This window comes from Lissotriton helveticus, chromosome 1_1, assembly GCF_964261635.1.
Source record: "Lissotriton helveticus chromosome 1_1, aLisHel1.1, whole genome shotgun sequence".
Lineage (NCBI taxonomy): Eukaryota > Metazoa > Chordata > Amphibia > Caudata > Salamandridae > Lissotriton > Lissotriton helveticus.
This window is the reverse complement of record NC_136057.1, coordinates 96,330,592-96,350,727: the sequence shown is the minus strand read 5'-3', so window position 1 is coordinate 96,350,727 and position 20,136 is coordinate 96,330,592. Positions and strand designations below refer to the sequence as shown.

At 44.7% G+C, this 20,136-nt stretch overlaps 1 protein-coding gene across 1 annotated transcript in view; it reads right to left on the bottom strand.

Moving 5' to 3' along the window:
- The window catches only part of LOC144758988 (uncharacterized), a 100,654-nt gene that overhangs the window by 8,327 nt on the left and 72,191 nt on the right, over nt 1–20,136 (bottom strand). Inside the window, exons 4-6 of the mRNA XM_078646461.1 lie at nt 18,707–19,723; nt 18,256–18,622; nt 17,466–17,973 (exon numbers count right to left, since the gene is read on the bottom strand). Coding sequence (XP_078502587.1) covers nt 17,466–17,973; nt 18,256–18,622; nt 18,707–19,723 — 1,892 coding nt within the window. The remainder of the gene's footprint in view (nt 1–17,465; nt 17,974–18,255; nt 18,623–18,706; nt 19,724–20,136) is intronic.

The following is a 20,136-nucleotide window of genomic DNA, read 5'->3' as shown; positions in this document are numbered from 1 at the left end:
AAACCTTATGATTCTTCTTTCCTCCGGGAGTGGTGGGTGTTTGAAGTGGGAGGTGTTATCTCCAAACACAAACAATACAGTCATGAAATAAAGAATGTAATATTCCAGGCCAAAATTAAAATTTAGCAAGAGAAAAAAATGAATGAATAAAAATAACACTTTTGGAGCTCATTTTTGGATTCCAAATTTAAAAAGTCTATAAAAACAACCTCTGACCCGGGGTTACCACCTACAGACATCTTATGGGAGTAAAGCGCATTTGCACTTCTGCTGGGGAGTGTTGTTCAGTTCGAACTGTAATTCTGTGGATTGGGAGAAAAAGATTTGGCCTAACGAGGGGGTATTCAATCTAGGTGTGGGTGGCAGAGAGTAGCCAGGCGGCATATAGGTGCTTGCAGTTTAGCTCAAAGGTGCCAAACAACATGTTTAAAAAAGTAGTCGCACCTCTGTGAAAGGAGTGGAAGCGGCTATTGGCCCTGTGGACTGAACGCCCCTTTGATTGACGTTCAAGACGTGGGTGGGAACGAGCACCATTCAGTATGGCCCTCTGCATCACAGATGGAGTCCATCATTCAAAACTGTTGCTGGTGCCGGGCAGATCATTGGCAAAGAAGCAAAGTTGTTGGCTTGGCTCAAAGCTGGCACAGTAGGAGTTGGATCATGGCTCAACTTGCATGTTGTCACTGGTCTAAAATGGGTAAGCCATTTTCACATAATTCTCCTCTTCAGTAGAGTTCTAGAAGTTGCGAAACCTAGAGCCCTTTCGGGGTATTCTGTACTCCTCTGGTTACAAAACCCTTGCAACATCTCATCTCACAGCCTCTCGAAGCAAGTTCATCCAACCGACAGTGCATGTAACAGAGTCTGGTCAAATAATCCTGTGAATCAGAATCAAGCCCTGGAGGTAAAGATTCAAGGCACATGGAGAGAGACCCTTTTCAATGTTCCTCTCGATGCAACAACCTCCTTTTGACTCTAGCAGGGACTCTTCCCTCTTCTGCGTCCAAACTAGTCATAAAATGCCAGTGGGCCAAGCAGGAGCTTGCAAAAGGAGAACTAGAGTACACCGGTGAGTCTCTCTAAATCAATCTGTAAAGAGTTAAAACACATCCAAGCTTTTCAGAGATGCAACTGTTTTGTTTAATGGCATCAAAATGTTAGCATTTGTTTTTAGAAGGGGCGTGGTATGTAGAGCAAAAGGATGCCCGGGCTATGCATCTACAAGCTAGCTGAAAGGGACAAACAATGGTGTCTTAACTGATCCTTGGGCAAATTAGTGCCCCGGCCACATCATGGCATGCCCGCAGCTGTGCAGATGCACTGAAAAGACAAAAGTATACAGAGCTCTCCTAAAAAAAAAACTGCGGAAAGAGGTCTAGTAAATGTATTTCTTAACTGCTTAACTGTGGCGGCAATTCCGACACAGTGCGGCAGTTTAGCGGAGTGGGCGGGGCCGTGTCGGCCAATAGACGTGCGCAGCACTACCGAGGTGGTGCTCGCGACAGCTGTTGGCCGACAAATGCAGCGAATGGGTTAAGGGAGCAGTACCAGAACATCTCCAGCATTGAAGGAAGCAGGCCACCAATGCATGTGATCATACAATATCTGGATGAAGTGCGACAAATGAGGGTGATCTTCTTGTGTGCAGACAGAATGAGTGTCACAATAGAAATAATTCTCCCATCCATATAGGGCAATGGAAATGTTTTCCCTCCATGTTGATGCCTTCAAGGGGAGTTTGTTTTATACACAACATGACAAAGTACAATTTCTAGGCTTTATTTGTTTCAAAGGACTGAAATGAAAACATTGTGCTTTACAACAGAAAGGCTTACAAAACAAAGGAGGAACACAGGGAAGAGCATATTACATAACACAGAATGGGGGGTAGAAACCCTAGTTAAACGCCCTTCATTGTGTTAGACTGGATAATGTATACTGCTCAGCTTCTGGCATTATGCAGAAAAACCAGGGTAAAGGGCGATGAGTGGGATTTTTTTTACAGTGGAAACAATCCCCATGTTCAGGGTCTGTGATATACAAAATCAGTAATATTTTTCAGAGTATGTGGGAGGAGTCAGATTTATAGGACGGTCACTCCAAGCCACACCACAGAAGCCAAGATGTTGGGAATACTGTCTGGTTAACAAATGTAGAGTTTTACAGCCTTCCGGTGAATGTCTCAGCTCTTGTGTGCTTCCTGAGTTTTTTTATTTTATTTTTAACTGAACATGAGTGACAAGACTTTGCCTCAGAGACACATTTTAATTTTATTTCGGCACATTACAGAGTTCTGTAACTGAGGGTGAACAGGCCCTGGTAATTAACCCCTTATACTCAGCAGGCTGCAGCGCTAACACTGCTTTGAGAAGGGACTGGGGGCAGGCAAACACAGACAACCAATAAGTTGTCTGCCTTGATTCAGTAGATCACTTTGCCTGAACCAATGAAAGCGAACATTTATGGATGTGTGGACTTAATCACCTGAGGATTCAAGAACAAAATAAATCGATGTATTTCAGGTGTTTTCGGCAGGTTCAGGTGATATAAGCAGCAGCTTACGGCCATATGTACAGATTTTAGGGAAAGCGATTTCCTAATTGCGATTCTCTGTGAATCACAATTAGGAAATCGCTATCCCAAATGTATGAAATTCTTTCAGTTTTATTCAGTGATTCCTAGGTTGTTGCAAATCTCCCTACCGCATGAATATTAGTGAGGTAATTCGCACTTTGAGACCCACTGGGATTAGCAGCGATCATAGATCACCATGTCTGTGATTGCTTATTAATGAAGAAACTTTTTTAAAATAAAATGAAGCCCATTTTCCTTAAAGGAACACAGGATGCATTTAAAATTAAAATAAAAACCTTGAAGTTTAATTTATTTTATTTTTTTTAGATTAGGCAGTGGTCCCCATAGGACCACACCCTACTGTTAAAATATATTCTTTTTTTTATTCTCAAAGGGGAAGGGGTCCCATTGCGAATGGGTTAACACCGCCTTAAAGGAGTCAGTAAAGCTTGAAAATTACGCAACTGTAATTTGGTCGCAAAACATTCAGACATCCCATTCAGATTCAGTATGTGGGCGGGATGTCCTAAACACGCCGCTTTCAAATACTGAATCGCAAAGACAAATTGAAATTCAGAAATGAGCTTCCAAACCACAACTTGTGTTTTGTACATGTGTAAAAGTACGTTTTGTACATATGTAAAAATATGTTTTGGGGCAAGAAACGGCTTCGACAACTGTCAGGCAGCCTGGCCTCAGTCTCACTCATGGATCAGTTGATGAATGCTGAGAATTGATGTCAGTCCGGGATGTTGTTGACTGATGTCAGCTCTGGTTATTGGAAGATGTTAACTTATTGTGAGTCCTGGAGGTTGGGGTCTAATGTCAGTTCTGGCTTTTGGTAACAGATGTCAGTTTGGGTTGTTGGTGCTGGATGACCCTCCCCCACCCCCAGCCCCACCCCCGAGGCAAAGTTGCATCTATCGTGAAGAATGACGGACCATTTGTATTCTGCACTATGAAACATTAGGATCAGTTTTGCAGTAGCTTTTTCAAACACCTGCACTTCTTAATTTGTGCACAGGGGCAATATTACCATATTTCAGATGTTTATAGATAGACTATCATAGGCCCTGTCTTTCTCTCTAGGAATAATGCTGCCACCAGTGGGTATCTCCCCACACAGTTTTCGTTCCCTTGCTAAAGCAAGTTTAGCTTGGGCCAAGGCTACCTCTTCCCTCTCTATCTGGAGTTGGACAGCCCTCATCCTGGCCCTATGCTCTTTTCTCTGGGGGGAAGTCATTCTCCTTTGAGATTCCCTTGAGGCACTAGAAAGATTAGAATCCCTAGAATGAGATCTCTCCCTTCTATTGCCTGGGAGTATTCTGTTATGGAATCTGGGGAGGTGCTGGCCCTCTCCATTTCCATGTAGGTCCAAGTTGACTTGGCTAAGCCTCCCAACTGGTACCTGGGTATCCCTTTGATCCTGATCTGACTTTTCACCTTCCTCTTCTGATTCAGGGTCTACCACCTCAGCTTCTGGGGTAGTGTTCTCAACATCTGGGGGATTCACTCCTTCTCCTGACCCTAAGGGAGCTGTACTAGCTTTCTCAAGATCATCCTTCTCTAGGATGGCTATCAGGATAGAAATGGTAGGGTTGTGACCATTTCTCAGCCCTCTTGCAGTACACAAGGTACTCAAGTCCTTATGGCTGAGTTTGTCATAGCTGGAGGGTGCCTTGGTAAGGTCACCTTCCACAGGCAGAGAGCTGGACGCTTCTCCTGTGCCAGACATGACTCTAGTGAGGTGTAAGTGGTTACCTACACTAAGTGTTTTCCTACTGTACCTTGCTAGTGAGTTGTAGGCAGGGTGTGCTACTCCCTTTGATCTACAACTACTAAGTTCAGTAGAACTTAAATATGTAAGCTTTGTTTATATGTACCTATGGTACTTAATGTGATCTTTCAATTTGATAAAAAGATTGCAATGGTAAAACAACAGCAAGCTCAAATCTGCACCGCTGCACACCAATGTGAGAAGTTGGCCTGATGTATGATGTCCACAGTTCTGTGGGCACCTTGTATCAGTCCAAACAATCCCTTATGGTGGTGGTTGTAAGTCAACCTTATAGACAAGCTATCCTAGGGGTAGCATGGACTAAGCAGCCTTAAAGGCTTAACTCAAGAGGGCATGTGAAGCCAGCTGTTTTACCATATGCAATCCTGTAATATCAAATGAAAGGACACCACACAAGTTATATATTATAAAAATATATGTATTTATTCTCAGAATAATCCCCAAAACTCTTTATGAGTAAAGAAGCACAAGCGTTTAAACAAAAGCACAATATAACATATGAAAGTTGCACAATTATGGATGAGGCCGGTGGCCACTCAAACCATATATCAAAAAAGTGGTATAAGTATCACTATTCAATCAGTGGTAAGGCCTAGGGCCTTGGGAATCGCTTGGACTACACTGGACTAACAGCAGTTAGGACGGGAGTAGCCCGCGGGATTCGGGTGCAGCGCTAAAAGCACACGCATGCACCAATGCAAAGTCAATGGTGCGTAAAAGTTATTGAGTTACAGTTTTAGGAGTCTTCCGACTGGACTAGAAGGACAAAACTTTAGACTTAGACACTAGAGGTGTAAACCACTACAGGAGCACCGGCGTTCAAGAGTTACCTTACCCACAGGAAGCGGGTGCACAGGTGCAAAAGCGTGTCGAGTCTCGTCGTGTAGATCTATGGAGCCTGGAGATGAAGATGCTGCAGGCGGCCAGAAGAGAAGTGTCCGGTGTGATCCAAGGGTGGATCGAAGATGTAGAGAACCTCAAAGCAGAGGGGGCAGAGTCTGGGTCCCTAGCCAGTGACCAGGAAGGAACCAGGAAGGAACCAGGCGATGTCGGGCGCAATCATGTTAATGTCGTGAAGCTTGTCTCCGCTGTCACGTGGACTCTGGGGCACCGAGGATGTCCAGGAGTGGATCACAAGCTGTCCCATAAAGGCTCTTGCTGTCGGCGGTGTCGGTTTCCGGATTGAAGCTAACGAACCTTGGCAAAGGCAACCCACGCAGGATTCGAAGATCGCTTCTTACTCGGACCAGCAAGGTCAGAGCGGGTGCTCCTTTTCAGGGGTGCAAGGGCCAGTCTGGAGCAACCAGACTAGCAGTGTAAATTCTTTGGTTCGTCGGTACTGGGGCCACTAGCCAACGGGCAAGCGACCGGACCAACGCGTCGAGCAGGAAAATGCAAAAGGGCCCCACGCAGCACTCGGTGAGTGTGAAGGGGTGAACTTCGGTGAAAAAGCTGCTCGGGGCTGGAGCTTCTTAAACTCCAATGCACAGCTTTGAGGGAGCCTTGGGAGCGTCACGGTCAGCGTTTCATAGTTTTTTCAAGATGGCCGCTCCCACGCTTCAGGTTGCCTCCACGGGTCTCAGCTCTGGATAGACTGTGGATCAAGCTGTTGGAAGGCAGGAAAGCTGGGTCTTGTCGATCTCTGTCGCTCGAGTTCTGGTGAGAACTGCAACAAAGCAAACGGTGAGGTGCTGGATGGTACCTGTTTACACAGGGTGGTCACTCCTTGACCACAAGGGAGATTCTTCAGTCTTCTACATCGAGTAGGATGTCGAAGGGTCCAGAGTTTTGTTTCATAAGTTTCAGTCAGGATAATCTGATGTGCATTGGCACTGCTCCCACCTTTACTCCAAATCTGTGGGCTGGATTACCTGCTAGGTCCCTCCTATGGGTGGGACCCAGGAAGGGGGTGGTTACACCCCTTTCCCTTTGTCCAGTTTCACGCCAGGACTGGGGCTGGAGTGCCCCAGAACTGGTTTGACTGGATTTTGCATGGGGCACCTTGTGTGCCCCAGGCAGTGTCTAGTTTCTTTCAACCTTCCCTGCTACAATCCACTATCTCCTGTCTTGGGTGGTGTGACACCTCCCTGTGACAGGAAACCTTTTGTCCAGGCCTCCCCAGCCAAATTTCAGTCAGCAGCAGGAGGTCAGACTTGTGTCTGTGGCAGCAGCATCCATTTTGTGATGTTGGGGCTCTGGTTAGGATTAACCGCTGTTAGAAGCGGCTGTCTCTAGTTGGCAGAGGTATACACTTCTGACAAATAGGGACACACCTTTTCTAGTCAGGGCAAGGGGATCACACACTTAGATAACCCCTGCTCACCCCCTTGGTAACTTGGCAAAGCAGACAGGCTTAACTCAGAGGCAGTGCATTAAGCATTTATGACCACATACAGTAATAAAGTGAATACACTACAAATGGACACGACACAGTAGTGTTATAAAAATAAGCATGTTTATATAAGCCTTAGCACAAGACCAAATAACGACAAAAATACACCACAATCTTAATAAATACTCTTGGAAGGAAAAATAATAGTTCAAGCGTAGTTTCTTCTTAGCACAAAGTCTTTAGTAACAAAAGCAACTCTTCTTCTTTAAAACACAGTTCTTGGCAACAATGTAACCCACATGGGAGTCACACGACGTCGAGGCAAGGTTAATCCAAAGGTTCGGCGTCGACCGCGAGGAGCGCTACGTCGAGCCCGGAGTCGCACAGACCCCCACAACACAGTACCTTGGAAAAGTGAAGCACTCGATGATCAGCGGCATCGAGCTGTCCAGCGTTGCGTCTTCGGCGTCGATCGGGCCTCGGAGTCGGGGCGATCTGCAGCGGCGTCGACAGATGTCAGGCAGGAGCAGCGCTCACGAGGCGAAGCAGGATAAGGCGTCATCGTCGATGTCGATGATGATGTTGCAAGAGTGAGCGGCGCTCACGGCGTCGAGAGGGCTCGGTGTCGAGGCGTCGGCAGCGGCTTCGCTAATAGCGTCGATCGGGCCCGGCGGCCGGCGGCGAGGATGCGGGACACGGGAGCTGTACTCACGATGTCGAGCTGGATTTGGCGGCGTCCGTCGGCGTCGAGATTGCTGGATTCTTCAGAGGTGCTGGATTTTCGGGTTCCAGCAACAAGCACTTTTAGCAAATAAATGAAGTCCTTTGGCCCTGTGACTTCAACAGGAGGTTGGCACTCTTCCAACCCTTGGAGATTTTCTTTAGCAAAGCTTGAGAGTACACACACAGTTCCTCACTCCTGGTTCCTTGGCAAAAATAAAGAAGCAACTGCAGGATTCCCCCAACAAACAGCACACTGGCAGAAGGGGTAGGCAAGTCCTTGGATCAGCAGGCTTCTTGTCCTTGGTTCAGGTTTCCTTGTCAGAAGTGATCTAAATTCTTGGTTCAGGGGTCCTTCTCTTATACCCCTTTTTGGCTTTGATCCCTTTGTCCATGTAGGGGAATTTCCCCCCATCCTGGGTTTGTTGTGGGTGTTGCCAGTCCGAGGCACCTGGCCTATTTACTGTGCAGGGCAGAGTCTTCCGTCGCCCAGCAGGAAGTGGAGCCAGCATTGTCACTGGCAGGGGCAGGGCCATCAGTCGCCCGGTAGGAGGTGGGGCCAGGATCGTCCCTGGCAGGCACAGAGTCATCAGTCGCCTGGCAGGAGGTGAAGCCAGCATTGTGTCAGGCAGGGCAGGCTATCAGGAGCTACTCTTCCCCTACTCTCAATGCAAATGCCTCACTCACCCCACACTGACTCATTCAGACCTCTGGAGCCACCCAGCTCCTGTCACACGCACACCAAACCAGCAGAGACCAGTAGACAGTCAGACAAGAAAATAGCCACTTTCTAAAAGTGCTATTTTCAAACACAGAGTCCAAAAACCATCCACCCAAACGGATGCGTTATTAACCCCTGAGTTCAGGGATACCAAACTCGACATTGCACCATGCTCCCCGAGCCCGCTAGGATTATAGCATTAATAATCCTGGCAGCCCATTCTAACTGATGGAAAGCAGGTAACCTTACAATAGTGAAAAACGAAAATGGCTGTAATTCACTATTAGGACATGCCAACCTTGTCAGGCTTGTCCTACCTTATGCTTACAATGCACCCTGCCCTTGGGCCTACCATAGGGGTGACTGACATGAAGTTAAGGGAAGGTTTAGGGACTGGCAAGTAGGTGTATTTGCGCAGTCTGCGTGACAGTACCACTGCACGTAGGTCTAGCAATGGCAGACCTTTAGACATATTTTACCAGGTCGCTTCTGTGGGTGGCACAACACGTGCTGCAAGCCCACTAGCAGCATTTGTATCTACAAGTCCTGGCACTCCTGGCGCACTCTACTAGGGACTGACAGTAAACCAAATAAGCCAAACATGGAATTCAATCAATACAGTAATTTCACATAGGGAGCACTTGCACTGTGGCACTGATCAGCAGTGGCACAGTGCCCAAAGCAATATACCAGCAAAAACATCGTAAACAGCTGCGGCAAACAGAAAAAAATGGAGGAGAGACTCATGCCAATGATGCCAGGTCTAACAACCGCGTTTTCAGTAAAGTAACATGTCTTCTGCCTCTAGAAGGGTGGAATGCTACCCCCGCCGCCAGAACTGGCGAGGGGGTAGTATTCCAAAATGTATGACACCAAACATGACATATTTTGATAAAGCCAAACCAAAGTTAGCAATACCCACGAGGATTATAATGCACTTAAGAGTATATGGTATGCTGTTGCTTTTAGCGATCATTAACCGATTAGCGTCCTTTTAAAACTCCCTGCCAAAGCATTAGCAAGTAAAACACTCGCAACACACCTGGCAGGAGATGTTGCTATAGATAGACAAAATGGTTACACAGTCAAATGGGCGGCTGTCAATCAATCTGAACTTTGTAAGCACCTCTTAACCATCTGCAAAGATGATTTTACAGCTTATCTCGATGAAAACACTAACAAAACAGATATTCTTAGTTCTTTTGGGAAAATAATTCAGACTATACAAAATAGACTACGGGCAAAAAGTAAGAAATGGGCTGACAAGAGAAGCGGTCAGTTTGATGCCCAATGTTCCCAAACCCATGCAGCCTTGATAACCTCCTTACATAAACCCATAAAAGATCGAGCAGATATAAAAAGTGCAAGATTAGCCTATAAGACATCTGTAGGAGGGTGGATACCTGACTATGGTTACCCCAGATTTTTTGCCTAGTGTTTAGCTGGTTTTCAACTTAGTTGGCCTGGGATCCTGCTAATCAGGGTCCCAGGCTATCTGCTCTCTCTTTAAATGGGCTCTATGTACCCTAGGTACATCACCAATTTGGTACTGGATACCTTGTCAGCCCCTGTACCATGCACTATATGTGCTCAGGGCATAGGTGTATCCAAGGCCTACCAGGGGCGGCAGCATATCTTTTGCCACCCCTGGCTGGTACTGATCCGATCAAGGGCAGTGTCCAATACTGTCATATTAATGGCATTAATGGCTGTGCCGTCCTCCTTGGGCAGAATTGCGTAGACAATGAAACATCCATGGTCTGAGTACCTACAGAGCAACTCTTTACCGCTGTATTGGTCTGGGAGTCACACTCGGATTCCTTTTGAAGTTTTTGTTTTGATGGACCCTTACCCTTCTTACGGTTCACGGATGCCTTTGCCTTCGGCTTAGCCTTTGTGCCCCCAATAGAAGAATTGGAAGTCCGGGTTCTAGAGGCTATGCTTGGCCCGTTAGAGATATCCATTTTTAGTGCTGGCGGCTCATCATGTACAAGGGCCATCACATCAGAGACCACTGGTAGTGTCCCCAAGTTATAAGGTGATGAGCAGGATTGGGTTACGTTTTGGGAGATACCTGCTGGATTATGTAATCCTAATGAGGTTCGCCTTGAATGAGATAGGGGGTCTTGGTGCTGACAGGTGGTTGCTCCAGTCCCTGGTCTTCACTTTTTTGGCCCCCTTCCCTTGGTCCCTCTCCGGTCCCCTCTTCTTCGGTAAAAACCCTTGGTATTAAACTCAACTCTCACCTTACCCTTCACTCCCAGGTTAGTTCTGTGGTTTCTTCCTCTTTCCTGTCTCTTCGTACCATCCGCAAGGTCTCTCGATTTTTCACCTTTGAGGCCTTGAAGTTGATCATCGTTGCGATGGTCATCTCCCGCCTGGATTATGGCAACGCCCTATATGCGGGTATTCCTGCATATAGTCTCAGGCGGTTGCAGATGATCCAAAACCAGGCGGCGCGGCTGGTCTTTAACCTTCCTAAATCCTCACATGTCACCCCCCTTCTGAAACTTTTACATTGGCTTCCGGTTCGGGAACGTATCCAATTCAAGCTTGCATCTATTACTTACCAGGCTCGATTGGGTACGGCCCCTGCATTTATTTCTTCGGAGATTATCCCCTACTTGCCAGCTAGGGAGCTCCGATCTTCTTCTCAATCCCTCTTGATGGTTCCCCGGTTTCGCCGGAAAAAGTGGGGGGGCTCAAAATTTGCGACCCTTGCCCCAACCCTTTGGAACTCATTACCCCTTGATCTTAGATCTTTAACCCCATATTCCCAGTTTCGAAAGAAACTTAAAGCCTACTTCTTCAGTAAAATTTTTATTTAATTCCCTGTTACCCGACCTCCCTTCCCTGTCTTTCGTGGAGATCTGCCAGTTACAGCGCCATGAAACCGCTGGTGTAAGAGCGCTATATAAGAATTTTTAAACTCAAACTTAAACTCAAACTCTAGAGGCAGCCGCCTCTCTGTTATTTCTATCTCATGGCATAGTAATGATTCTTCCCTCGTTATAAATGCGTCAGATAATCACTCCACCACGACATTAAGTACCAATCCCGCTTCACACGAATCAACAGAAAGTTATAATTAAAATCTGTACCTGAAGGTCGTTATAGAGGTGGTATGATGTAGGGCCACTTGTTAGAGGGGGGCCCAGCCCAGCCTCCTCCGGGCTTCGACGGGCAAGGGCGGGCCCGCCCTTGGCCCACGCGCGTCCCGCGCTGTGGGATCCCCGGGAGAGTTTTATGGACCTAGTGGCTGGCTGTCGCTGCTCCTCACGTGAGACCGCACTGCCCTGTGGGAGATGGAGTCCAGGCAGTCCGCGGTCCGTGTTCGGGAGCAGAGAAGAAATAATATGGAGTCCTGTGGTGGTGCCACAATATCCCAACAAGGGCCCAGGCAGCAGCACTAACAGCAGAGCAGCAATACGGGCAAGGAAGGGCGTGATCATATCAGTAAGAGCCCCAAAAGGAAGTGTTTTTTTATATTGACCCTAGGTGCGGACTGTAGTAGCTTCATGAAGGGCACCTCTGCCCAGAAGAGGACCTTATCTCATTGCATCATCTTGTGCATCACAAAGGAACTGACTTAGAGAATCTGCGCTCAGTCCCCGAGAGCAGAGTCCTTTGCATCAGCACTTGTCAGGGGTGTTCCTGTGGCTGAGATTTACTGTGCGGTGACATGGGCTTCCCTCCTCCACACCTTTGCAAAGCATTATTGCATGGATTCAGAGGAGAGGAGGGAGGGCCAGTTCAGACGTTCAGTGCTTCAGGGTCTTTAACAGCGTTATTTAACACCGTAATGACTGTTGGTGCGATTCCAGAATCATGGAAGTCTTCCATAACTGTGGTGTTTCACAAGAAAGTGTGGGAGAGATGACCCCTCCAACTATCGGCTAATTTCCCAATTAGACAACATCAGGAAAATCTTTGGGAAACTCTTACAGTCATGACTCGAGACCTGGACAGAGGAAGACAATATTGCCTCAAACTCTCAGGCTGGATCCTGAAAAGGCCAAAGTAGAATCAACCCGGCTCTGAGGTTGTACATGATCTGTATGAAGTTTGTGTCCCTGGAAACTCCCCGCTCTACTTGGTCTTCAGAGGCCTAAAAACAGGATTCGATTCTGTCGCTGTTCTGTTCTTCAGAGTCTTCAGGAGGAAGGAGGTTTCCAAGCAACTATTTGAGTATCCGAAAGGATCTGCCCCGCGGCAATCATTCCAGAGTAAGATTTGGTGTAAAAGAAGAATGCACAGAGAAGTTTGAAATAAACATTGGCGTTGGGCAGGGTTGCGTACTTGCCCCGGCTTTATTCAACATTCACATCAATGGAACGGATTCTCTCAGGAATCGTCGTCTTGATGTTCCGATATTGGAGAAGGAGAATATTCCGATCCGATGGTTGTAGATGATGCAGTAATATTAGCGCGTACTGAAAAATCAATGCATCAACTTTTCGAAGGCTTCGAGTTATTCTGTAACGTACAGAAGTTAATAATCAATAAAGAGAAAAATATATGACAATTATTCCTAAATCAAAGTTATTGTTGACATTCAGGATTAATGGTAAACCAACTAAGCGAGTTAAAACATGGCTACCTTGGCATACGAATGGATGACCATTTATATTGGAAAGCTCATCGGGTGAAGTCGGGAACAAACTTGGCTCCACAGTTCTACATTTTGCTAACTCAAGCAGCAAGAGACCAATAAAACTAGCACTGACGCATTCAAGACAAATGCACGTATGGCCTGCCCTTATGGGGCTGACTGTGGGATTTTACGAAAGTTCAGGCTCTTCTTAAACTGGGAAACATCTTCTTGTGACATGTACTAAACCTGGATCCTGGAACCCCAATGACAGTATTAAGAGCTGTGCTGGGGTTCACTGGAGGATCTCAACCTGTAAGATAATGGATGCGAGTGTGGTCAAATCTATCCTTTGCATCATATAGAATGGTCTCGCAGGAACTGGGACGATGCAGGATTACAATAGTTTACCCCGGTTCAAGCACGCTGAGAACATTCTAACATACACTATTTGAGTAGAGAAATAGAACTGATGAATAAGGCAACACTAGAACTGGTTAAATAGAAATATTGGGCATTCATGTGGAGCAAGCAAGAAGCCAGGAAAGGCATCCTTCCGACTAATTACCAGAAAGTAAAATGTGAACTGCGCCTGGAGCAGTTCATGGACTTGCTGTTTGTTCCCTGCTGAGAAAATGGCTTTATATCTCATGTTCAGATTAGGAACTCTTCAGGTGGGGACCTTAACTAAATCATGGGTAAAGCCCCTGGAGGCGGAGCTGACACATGTCCCTGTACATAAGGGGGCCCTGAGTCATTTAGGCATTTTATGCTGCTGTGTGATATGTTGCATAAAATCCGTAGGTACTACCTACGTCCACTTTTTCTAACACGTAATCTGAGATGCTGCAGTGTAGCACTTTTCTTATGTTATAGAACTGATTGTATGGAGATTTGCCAGGCAGTTGCTTCGTATATGCAGACCTGCCATAGACAGGAGCGAAGGAAGTGGGTTCAAACCATAAACCAACTGTAGTGATGGTTTTGAAATTTTCCGTTTATCTCTGGGGGCTGTGCTCGTCCTTTGACATATTTGCCCTCATAAACTGGGGCGTAGCTCGACTCCGGCATGAAAGGCACTGGAGAACCGTATGGACTGGACAGAGCATCGAGAGGTATTTTTGCACATTTCTACTTGTACCTGCACTTTATAAAATGCTCGCTTAGATGTTGGCCGTCTATTGGCCCATATCTGAGGGTTTAATTTCCACCCAGCTGTCAGCAAAACAAACTATTTGGACAATCCTTGTTTTTTTAACACACTAGGTAACGTCTGCGCAGCAGGCTTGTGCTCTTCTTTTATTTCTGATGTTTATGAGACAGCTGTCAGGCTGGCTAGGGGTTTACTTGCTCTGAGTAGGCAACAAGCAGACGGAGATGCCGGTATCTGCACCTATGTACGTGCTTGTTAGCTGGTACGCTTTGTAAGATCTAATGACCGCTCTATCAAATTGATTGGTTTTAAAAGTGATATACTTCATCTATTTGCACTAGCATTTTATGTCAGATCATGGATTATGCGCAAAGTGTAGTATTTGTATGAAACGTGCTTAAGTCGTTTTAAATCAATAAGAATTGTAATTGTTTTATTATCTGCTGTAAATAACGCTGACAATAAACCTTTGCTATCAAGTACCACACCTGCAGGAATGCTCAGTGGGTTGTGCGAAGCTAGATTTAACATGGTCATCTGTGGAAGTGTGTCCCTCCAGAAATCAGAGTAGATCATACGGTGGGGGTCAAGAAAGGTTTATTTAAGTATCACAGATGCAGAGACTCCATCCATCATCAAGCTAAGACCAACGGACAAATGTCTCTATTCCAGCTCACGGCCTAGCAACCATCCCCACATTCCAGAATATCATGACACAGGACGTCACAACTTCTCCCCCCTTAGATATAGGGAGGAGTCACTTTAGTCTGGTGCTCAATTACATGTGTAGATGTGTCTGGGGGTGCCTGATAACTGAAAGGCACACATTTGTTTACATACAATTTCAAATATGTCTGATTTATTATTCCTATTACCGCGCTTTCAACCTTGAGAAGGCCCATCCTAGACCAGTGTGTGGACAAAACACATGCTGACAAATCGAGGACAAAGGGATTGGGACATGGTCTAGAGAAACTGACAATAAATCCTACATCAAACCTCACGTTTAACTGATGAAGCGCAAAGAGCGATAAAGCGATATACTGAGAAAAAGTAACCTTGAGAATTGCTGCAAACTAAAGTAAATTTTGAAAAACTAATAAAAGAACTACATATCCACAGCTGTGAGACCTGGAAGCCGATTATTTCTCAATATAGCCCTAGTTTATGATTACCTTACAGGGCTCACATTATCATCTGCGCTAGAAGAGATGGGAGCCTGGGGTGTCTGGTCACAGAAGCTCATTTACATACAAAGGGGGTGACAACCTGTTCACAACGCACAGCACAGCTTGTACACAGAAAAGGGTAAAGTCTTGTGTCTCTTTTTTCATTTTCTTTAATATATCCTGCACCTCGCTCTCTTCTTCTCTTTCTCTCATTTCAATTCAACATAAATTAGTCAAATTCACTATTGCTTTATCAGCACGGCACAAGTCAGGGGTAGCCACAGTTTGAAGGGGTCCCCCCACTATTATCTAGAAACTTGACTCAGTTCCATCTAGCTCCTTAGCCTGCGACTGATAATTGTTACTTTGTGCCCCAGCTCTGCAGACACAGGCCTCTGAGTGTTTGTGTGAGTGGTGCAAGAGAGGAACAGAGAACTTGACAAAATTAGCCCTTCTTTTGATTAATACACTGTAAATGTGAAACACATTGGGGCTTAGGGGCTGGATAAAGAATAACGTCAGGAAATAAACGCAAATTAAAAGCACATTTTATTTATACTCTGAAAACTGTTTAAAAATGTAATTTCCAAGTTTCACATTTCTGTTTAAAAATATTTACACTTTCAGTCATTTCCGAGTTTAGTTACAAACTAATAGTGGGAAAAATACATGATGTATAAAAACTGAAACCAAAAACTTATTTTTACATTATTTTATGTTTCTTGTTTTGTGTTTTTAAAACAGGTCGTCAACCTTTCACGTGAAAATTAGTATAAGGGCCTGACATCACTTCTTGTGCTGTCACTACATGTGACGTCACTGTGATTTGAATATGATAATGGGCTCCTTCACTATTTTCCTTACTTGTGCGCTGTTTATTGGCATGACATGGGTCTATAGGTATTAAAAATAAACATATAAATTCACAGGTGTTCAGTCCATTTCTCTGGTGATGTCACACATTGACATGTATTTGGCTGCTTCTATTTTTAGGTGAGTACAAATAACGTGCAGTTCCCCCTCTTTCCATTTCTCGCCCCTTTCTTTGTCTCTCTCGCTCTCTTTGTCTCTCACCCTCTCTATCTTTCACACACTCCTGTTAGCGTTAGCTTCATGAATGTCACTGCCACTTCTGGCATTCATACGACAAATCCTTTAGAACATTGGAGGACAAGGGACAATCAAGTGTGGAAGACGAGTTGCTGGGACTGCAACTGATTGTCCAGTCACATATATACTTTTGATGTGGGATTTCGCTGTTTCACCACATTCTTCAAACAGAGTCGAAGGCTTACAATGGCTCAATTCTGGTAAAAAGTAGAGTTTGGCAAGTCACAAAATGAATAGGGTGAGCCATGTCGGAGAGGAGCCACGGGTCACACTTAGTTATAAGGCCCGAGGCACGAGCTGATCCATCAACCGATAACAGAGTGTAAAAGATGCAGCAAAACATTACTTACAAACAAGGTATATGCTCTTTTATATCTCAAAACAGGTTATTTCTTGAACACCTGTGCTTCACTTTAGTACATCACATATACTGCAGTGGCATTTGTTAATAGTAATATCTACATTTTACCAATGAAGTTTCCCATCTCCAGAGCCCTGACAGCATGTCCACTCTGGGTGTGTTTGGCTTATAGGTTTTATCACTAATCTGACAAGTTAGCTGAAAATATCGTTGTTAGTCCCAGTATTGTTCAGTGTTGCTTTTACAGATGGTGTGGTCAGGTGCGATTGAATGTTTTTCTTTGTATCTCTTCTTCACCAAATAAAAATCAACAATTTTTCTTTTCTTTTAGTCCACATTGTGCTAGCCTCCGACTGTGTATCCTGGTACATCATGCTGCTTTGCTATGTGTACGGAAGTGAACAATCACTGAAAACAAAAGATTTATAATTCTGTAAATACTGTTATCTGTTTTCCTTCTTTACTGCTAGTCCGGTCTTCTATCACCTGGCATTTCAATGTCCCACGTAATTTGAATTGAATCTTTTTCCGTAATTCATTCCCCTCACAATAACTGCACTGTTCTGCTCTTTTCTATGTCCTCAGATGGGTCAGTATTATTTTTGATGTTCTCAAGTTCTTTCCGGAGTCTCTGTGTTTGCTGATGTGTTTGGAGGTTTGATAAGTGACTAAAGCTCTTCCCGCATTCACTGCCGCTGAATAGTTTTTCCCCCGTGTGTGTTCGCTGATGACTTTGAAGGTGTGATAACTGACTAAAGCACTTTGCACATTCACAGCACTTGAATGTTTTTTCTCCTGTGTGAGTTCGCTGATGAATCCTTAATGCTGAAGAGCCGCGAAAACTACTGTTACATTCACTACAATGATAGGGTTTTTCCCCGGTGTGTGTTCGCTGATGTGTTTGGAGGTTTGATAAGTGACTAAAGCTCTTCCCACATTCAATGCAGTTGAATGGTTTTTCCCCTGTGTGTGTTCGCAGATGTCTTTGTAGCACTGATAATTGCCTAAAGCTCTTCCCACATTCACTGCACTTGAATGGTTTTTCTCCTGTGTGAGTTCGCTGATGATACCTTAATGCTGAAGAGCTGCGAAAACTACTGTCACATTCACTACAATGATAGGGTTTCTCCCCTGTGTGTGTTCGCTGATGTGTTTGGAGGTTTGATAAGTGACTAAAGCTCTTCACACATTCACTGCAGTTGAATGGTTTTTCCCCTGTGTGTGATTGCTGATGTATTTGTAGCACTGATAATTGACTAAAGCTCTTCAGACATTCACTGCACTTGAATGGTTTTTCTCCTGTGTGAGTTCGCTGATGAATCCTTAATGCTGAAGAGACGCGAAAACTACTGTTACATTCACTACAATTAAAGGGTTTTTCCCCTGTGTGTGTTCGCTGATGTGTTTGGAGGTTTGATAAGTGACTAAAGCTCTTCCCACATTCACTGCAGTTGTATGGTTTTTCCCCTGTGTGTGTTCGCAGATGTCTTTGTAGCACTGATAATTGACTAAAGCTCTTTAGACATTCATTGCACTTGAATGGTTGTTCTCCTGTGTGAGTTCGCTGATGATACCTTAATGCTGAAGAGCTGCGAAAACTACTGTCACATTCACTACAATGATAGGGTTTTTCCCCTGTGTGTGTTCGCTGATGTGTTTGGAGGTTTGATAAGTGACGAAAGCTCTTCCCACATTCACTGCAGTTGAATGGTGTTTCCCCTGTGTGTGATTGCTGATGTCTTTGTAGGTGTGATAATTGACTAAAGCTCTTGACACATTCATTGCACTTGAATGGTTTTTCTCCTGTGTGAGTTTGCTGATGAATCCTTAATGCTGAAGAGCTGCGAAAACTACTGTCACATTCACTACAATGATAGGGTTTTTCCACTGTGTGTGTTCGCTGATGTGTTTGGAGGTTTGATAAGTGACGAAAGCTCTTCCCACATTCACTGCAGTTGAATGGTTTTTCCCCTGTGTGTGTTCGCAGATGACTTTGTAGCACTGATAATTGACTAAAGCTCTTTAGACATTCATTGCACTTGAATGGTTTTTCTCCTGTGTGAGTTCGCTCATGACACCTTAATGCTGAAGAGCTGCGAAAACTACTGTCACATTCACTACAATGATAGGGTTTTTCCCCCTTGTGTGTTCGCTGATGACTTTTTAGGTCTGATAACCGACTAAAGCACTTTGCACATTCACTGCACTTGAATGGTTTTTCTCCTGTGTGTGTTCGCTGATGAATCCTTAATGTTGAGTAACGACTAAAAATCGTTTGACATTGATTGCAATGGTATGGGTTTTCCCCTGTGTGTGTTTGCTGATGGGTTTGTAGATCTTCTAATCGATTACAGCTCTTCCCACATTCACTGCACTGGTATGGTTTTTCCTTCGAGTGTATTCGCTGATGTCTTTGTAGGTGATCTAATCGACTAAAGCTCTTCCCACATTCACTGCATTTAAATGGCTTTTCTCCTGTGTGTGTTCGCAGATGATTTTGTAGGTGTGATGACTTACTGAAGCACTTTGCACATTCACTGCACTTGAATTTTTTTTCTCCTATGTGGTTCCACAGATGGCTTTGTAGGTGTGACAAGAAAGTAAAACACTTTGCACATTCACTGCACTTGAATGGTTTTTCCCTTGTGTGTGTTTGCTGATGTCTTTGGAGGTTTGATAAACAACTAAAGCTCTTGACACATTCACTGCACTTGAATGGTTTATCTCCTGTGTGCGTTCGCAGATGAATCCTTAATGCTGAAGAGTAACTAAAACTACGGTCACATTCACTACAATGATAGGGTTTTTCCCCCGTGTGTGTTCGCTGATGACTTTGTAGCTTTGATAATCGACTAAAGCTCTTCACACATTCACTGCATTTAAATGGCTTTTCTCCTGTGTGTGTTTGATTATGGCTTTGAAGGTGTGATAACTGACTAAAGCACTTTACACATTCACTGCACTTGAATGGTTTTTGTCCTGTGTACGTGTGCTGATGAAGCTTGAGTAGTGATGACAAACTAAAGCTCTTGCTGCATGTGTATGATTCTTCTTTGTTGGTTAGTCTCTGTGGGTCAGGTATATATTTATCTACATCCCTTGACTGTATTTCCTGATGGGCCAACATGGCTGTTAAAGCACTTGTGTGTTTCTCACACACTTTATATGTGCGCAGTATTTTGTACGTTTGATTTCTGTTTTAACAATAAAATACAATAGCCACCAAATATTTGCCACACTCCTAATACGTAGAATGTGTCTTTGTAGGGGATTGTGCCTTTAGATTGGATTATAGCTGTGCACGCTTGCAGGTAAAGATGTATCTTCCTTCTGGCCGGTTCAAATTTGGACAGTCTGTTGTATTGTAGATAGAAGAGCTCCTCTTTCCATTACCCGTCAGTTGTCTGGCTCCGCTCTGTTGTGCTTTCCGCTTGTTACTGTGGTTTGGCCAGAAAGAGTTTACAATTCACCTAGAGCACGGAATGATGGCTTGTCTTCCTTTTAGAAAATAGAGCACTGCGATAATCACATCATACCGATACATTTATCAAAGTTAGTATTTGACACTTGTTTATACAGGAGGTGGTTTGTTATTGTTGTTGCCTTA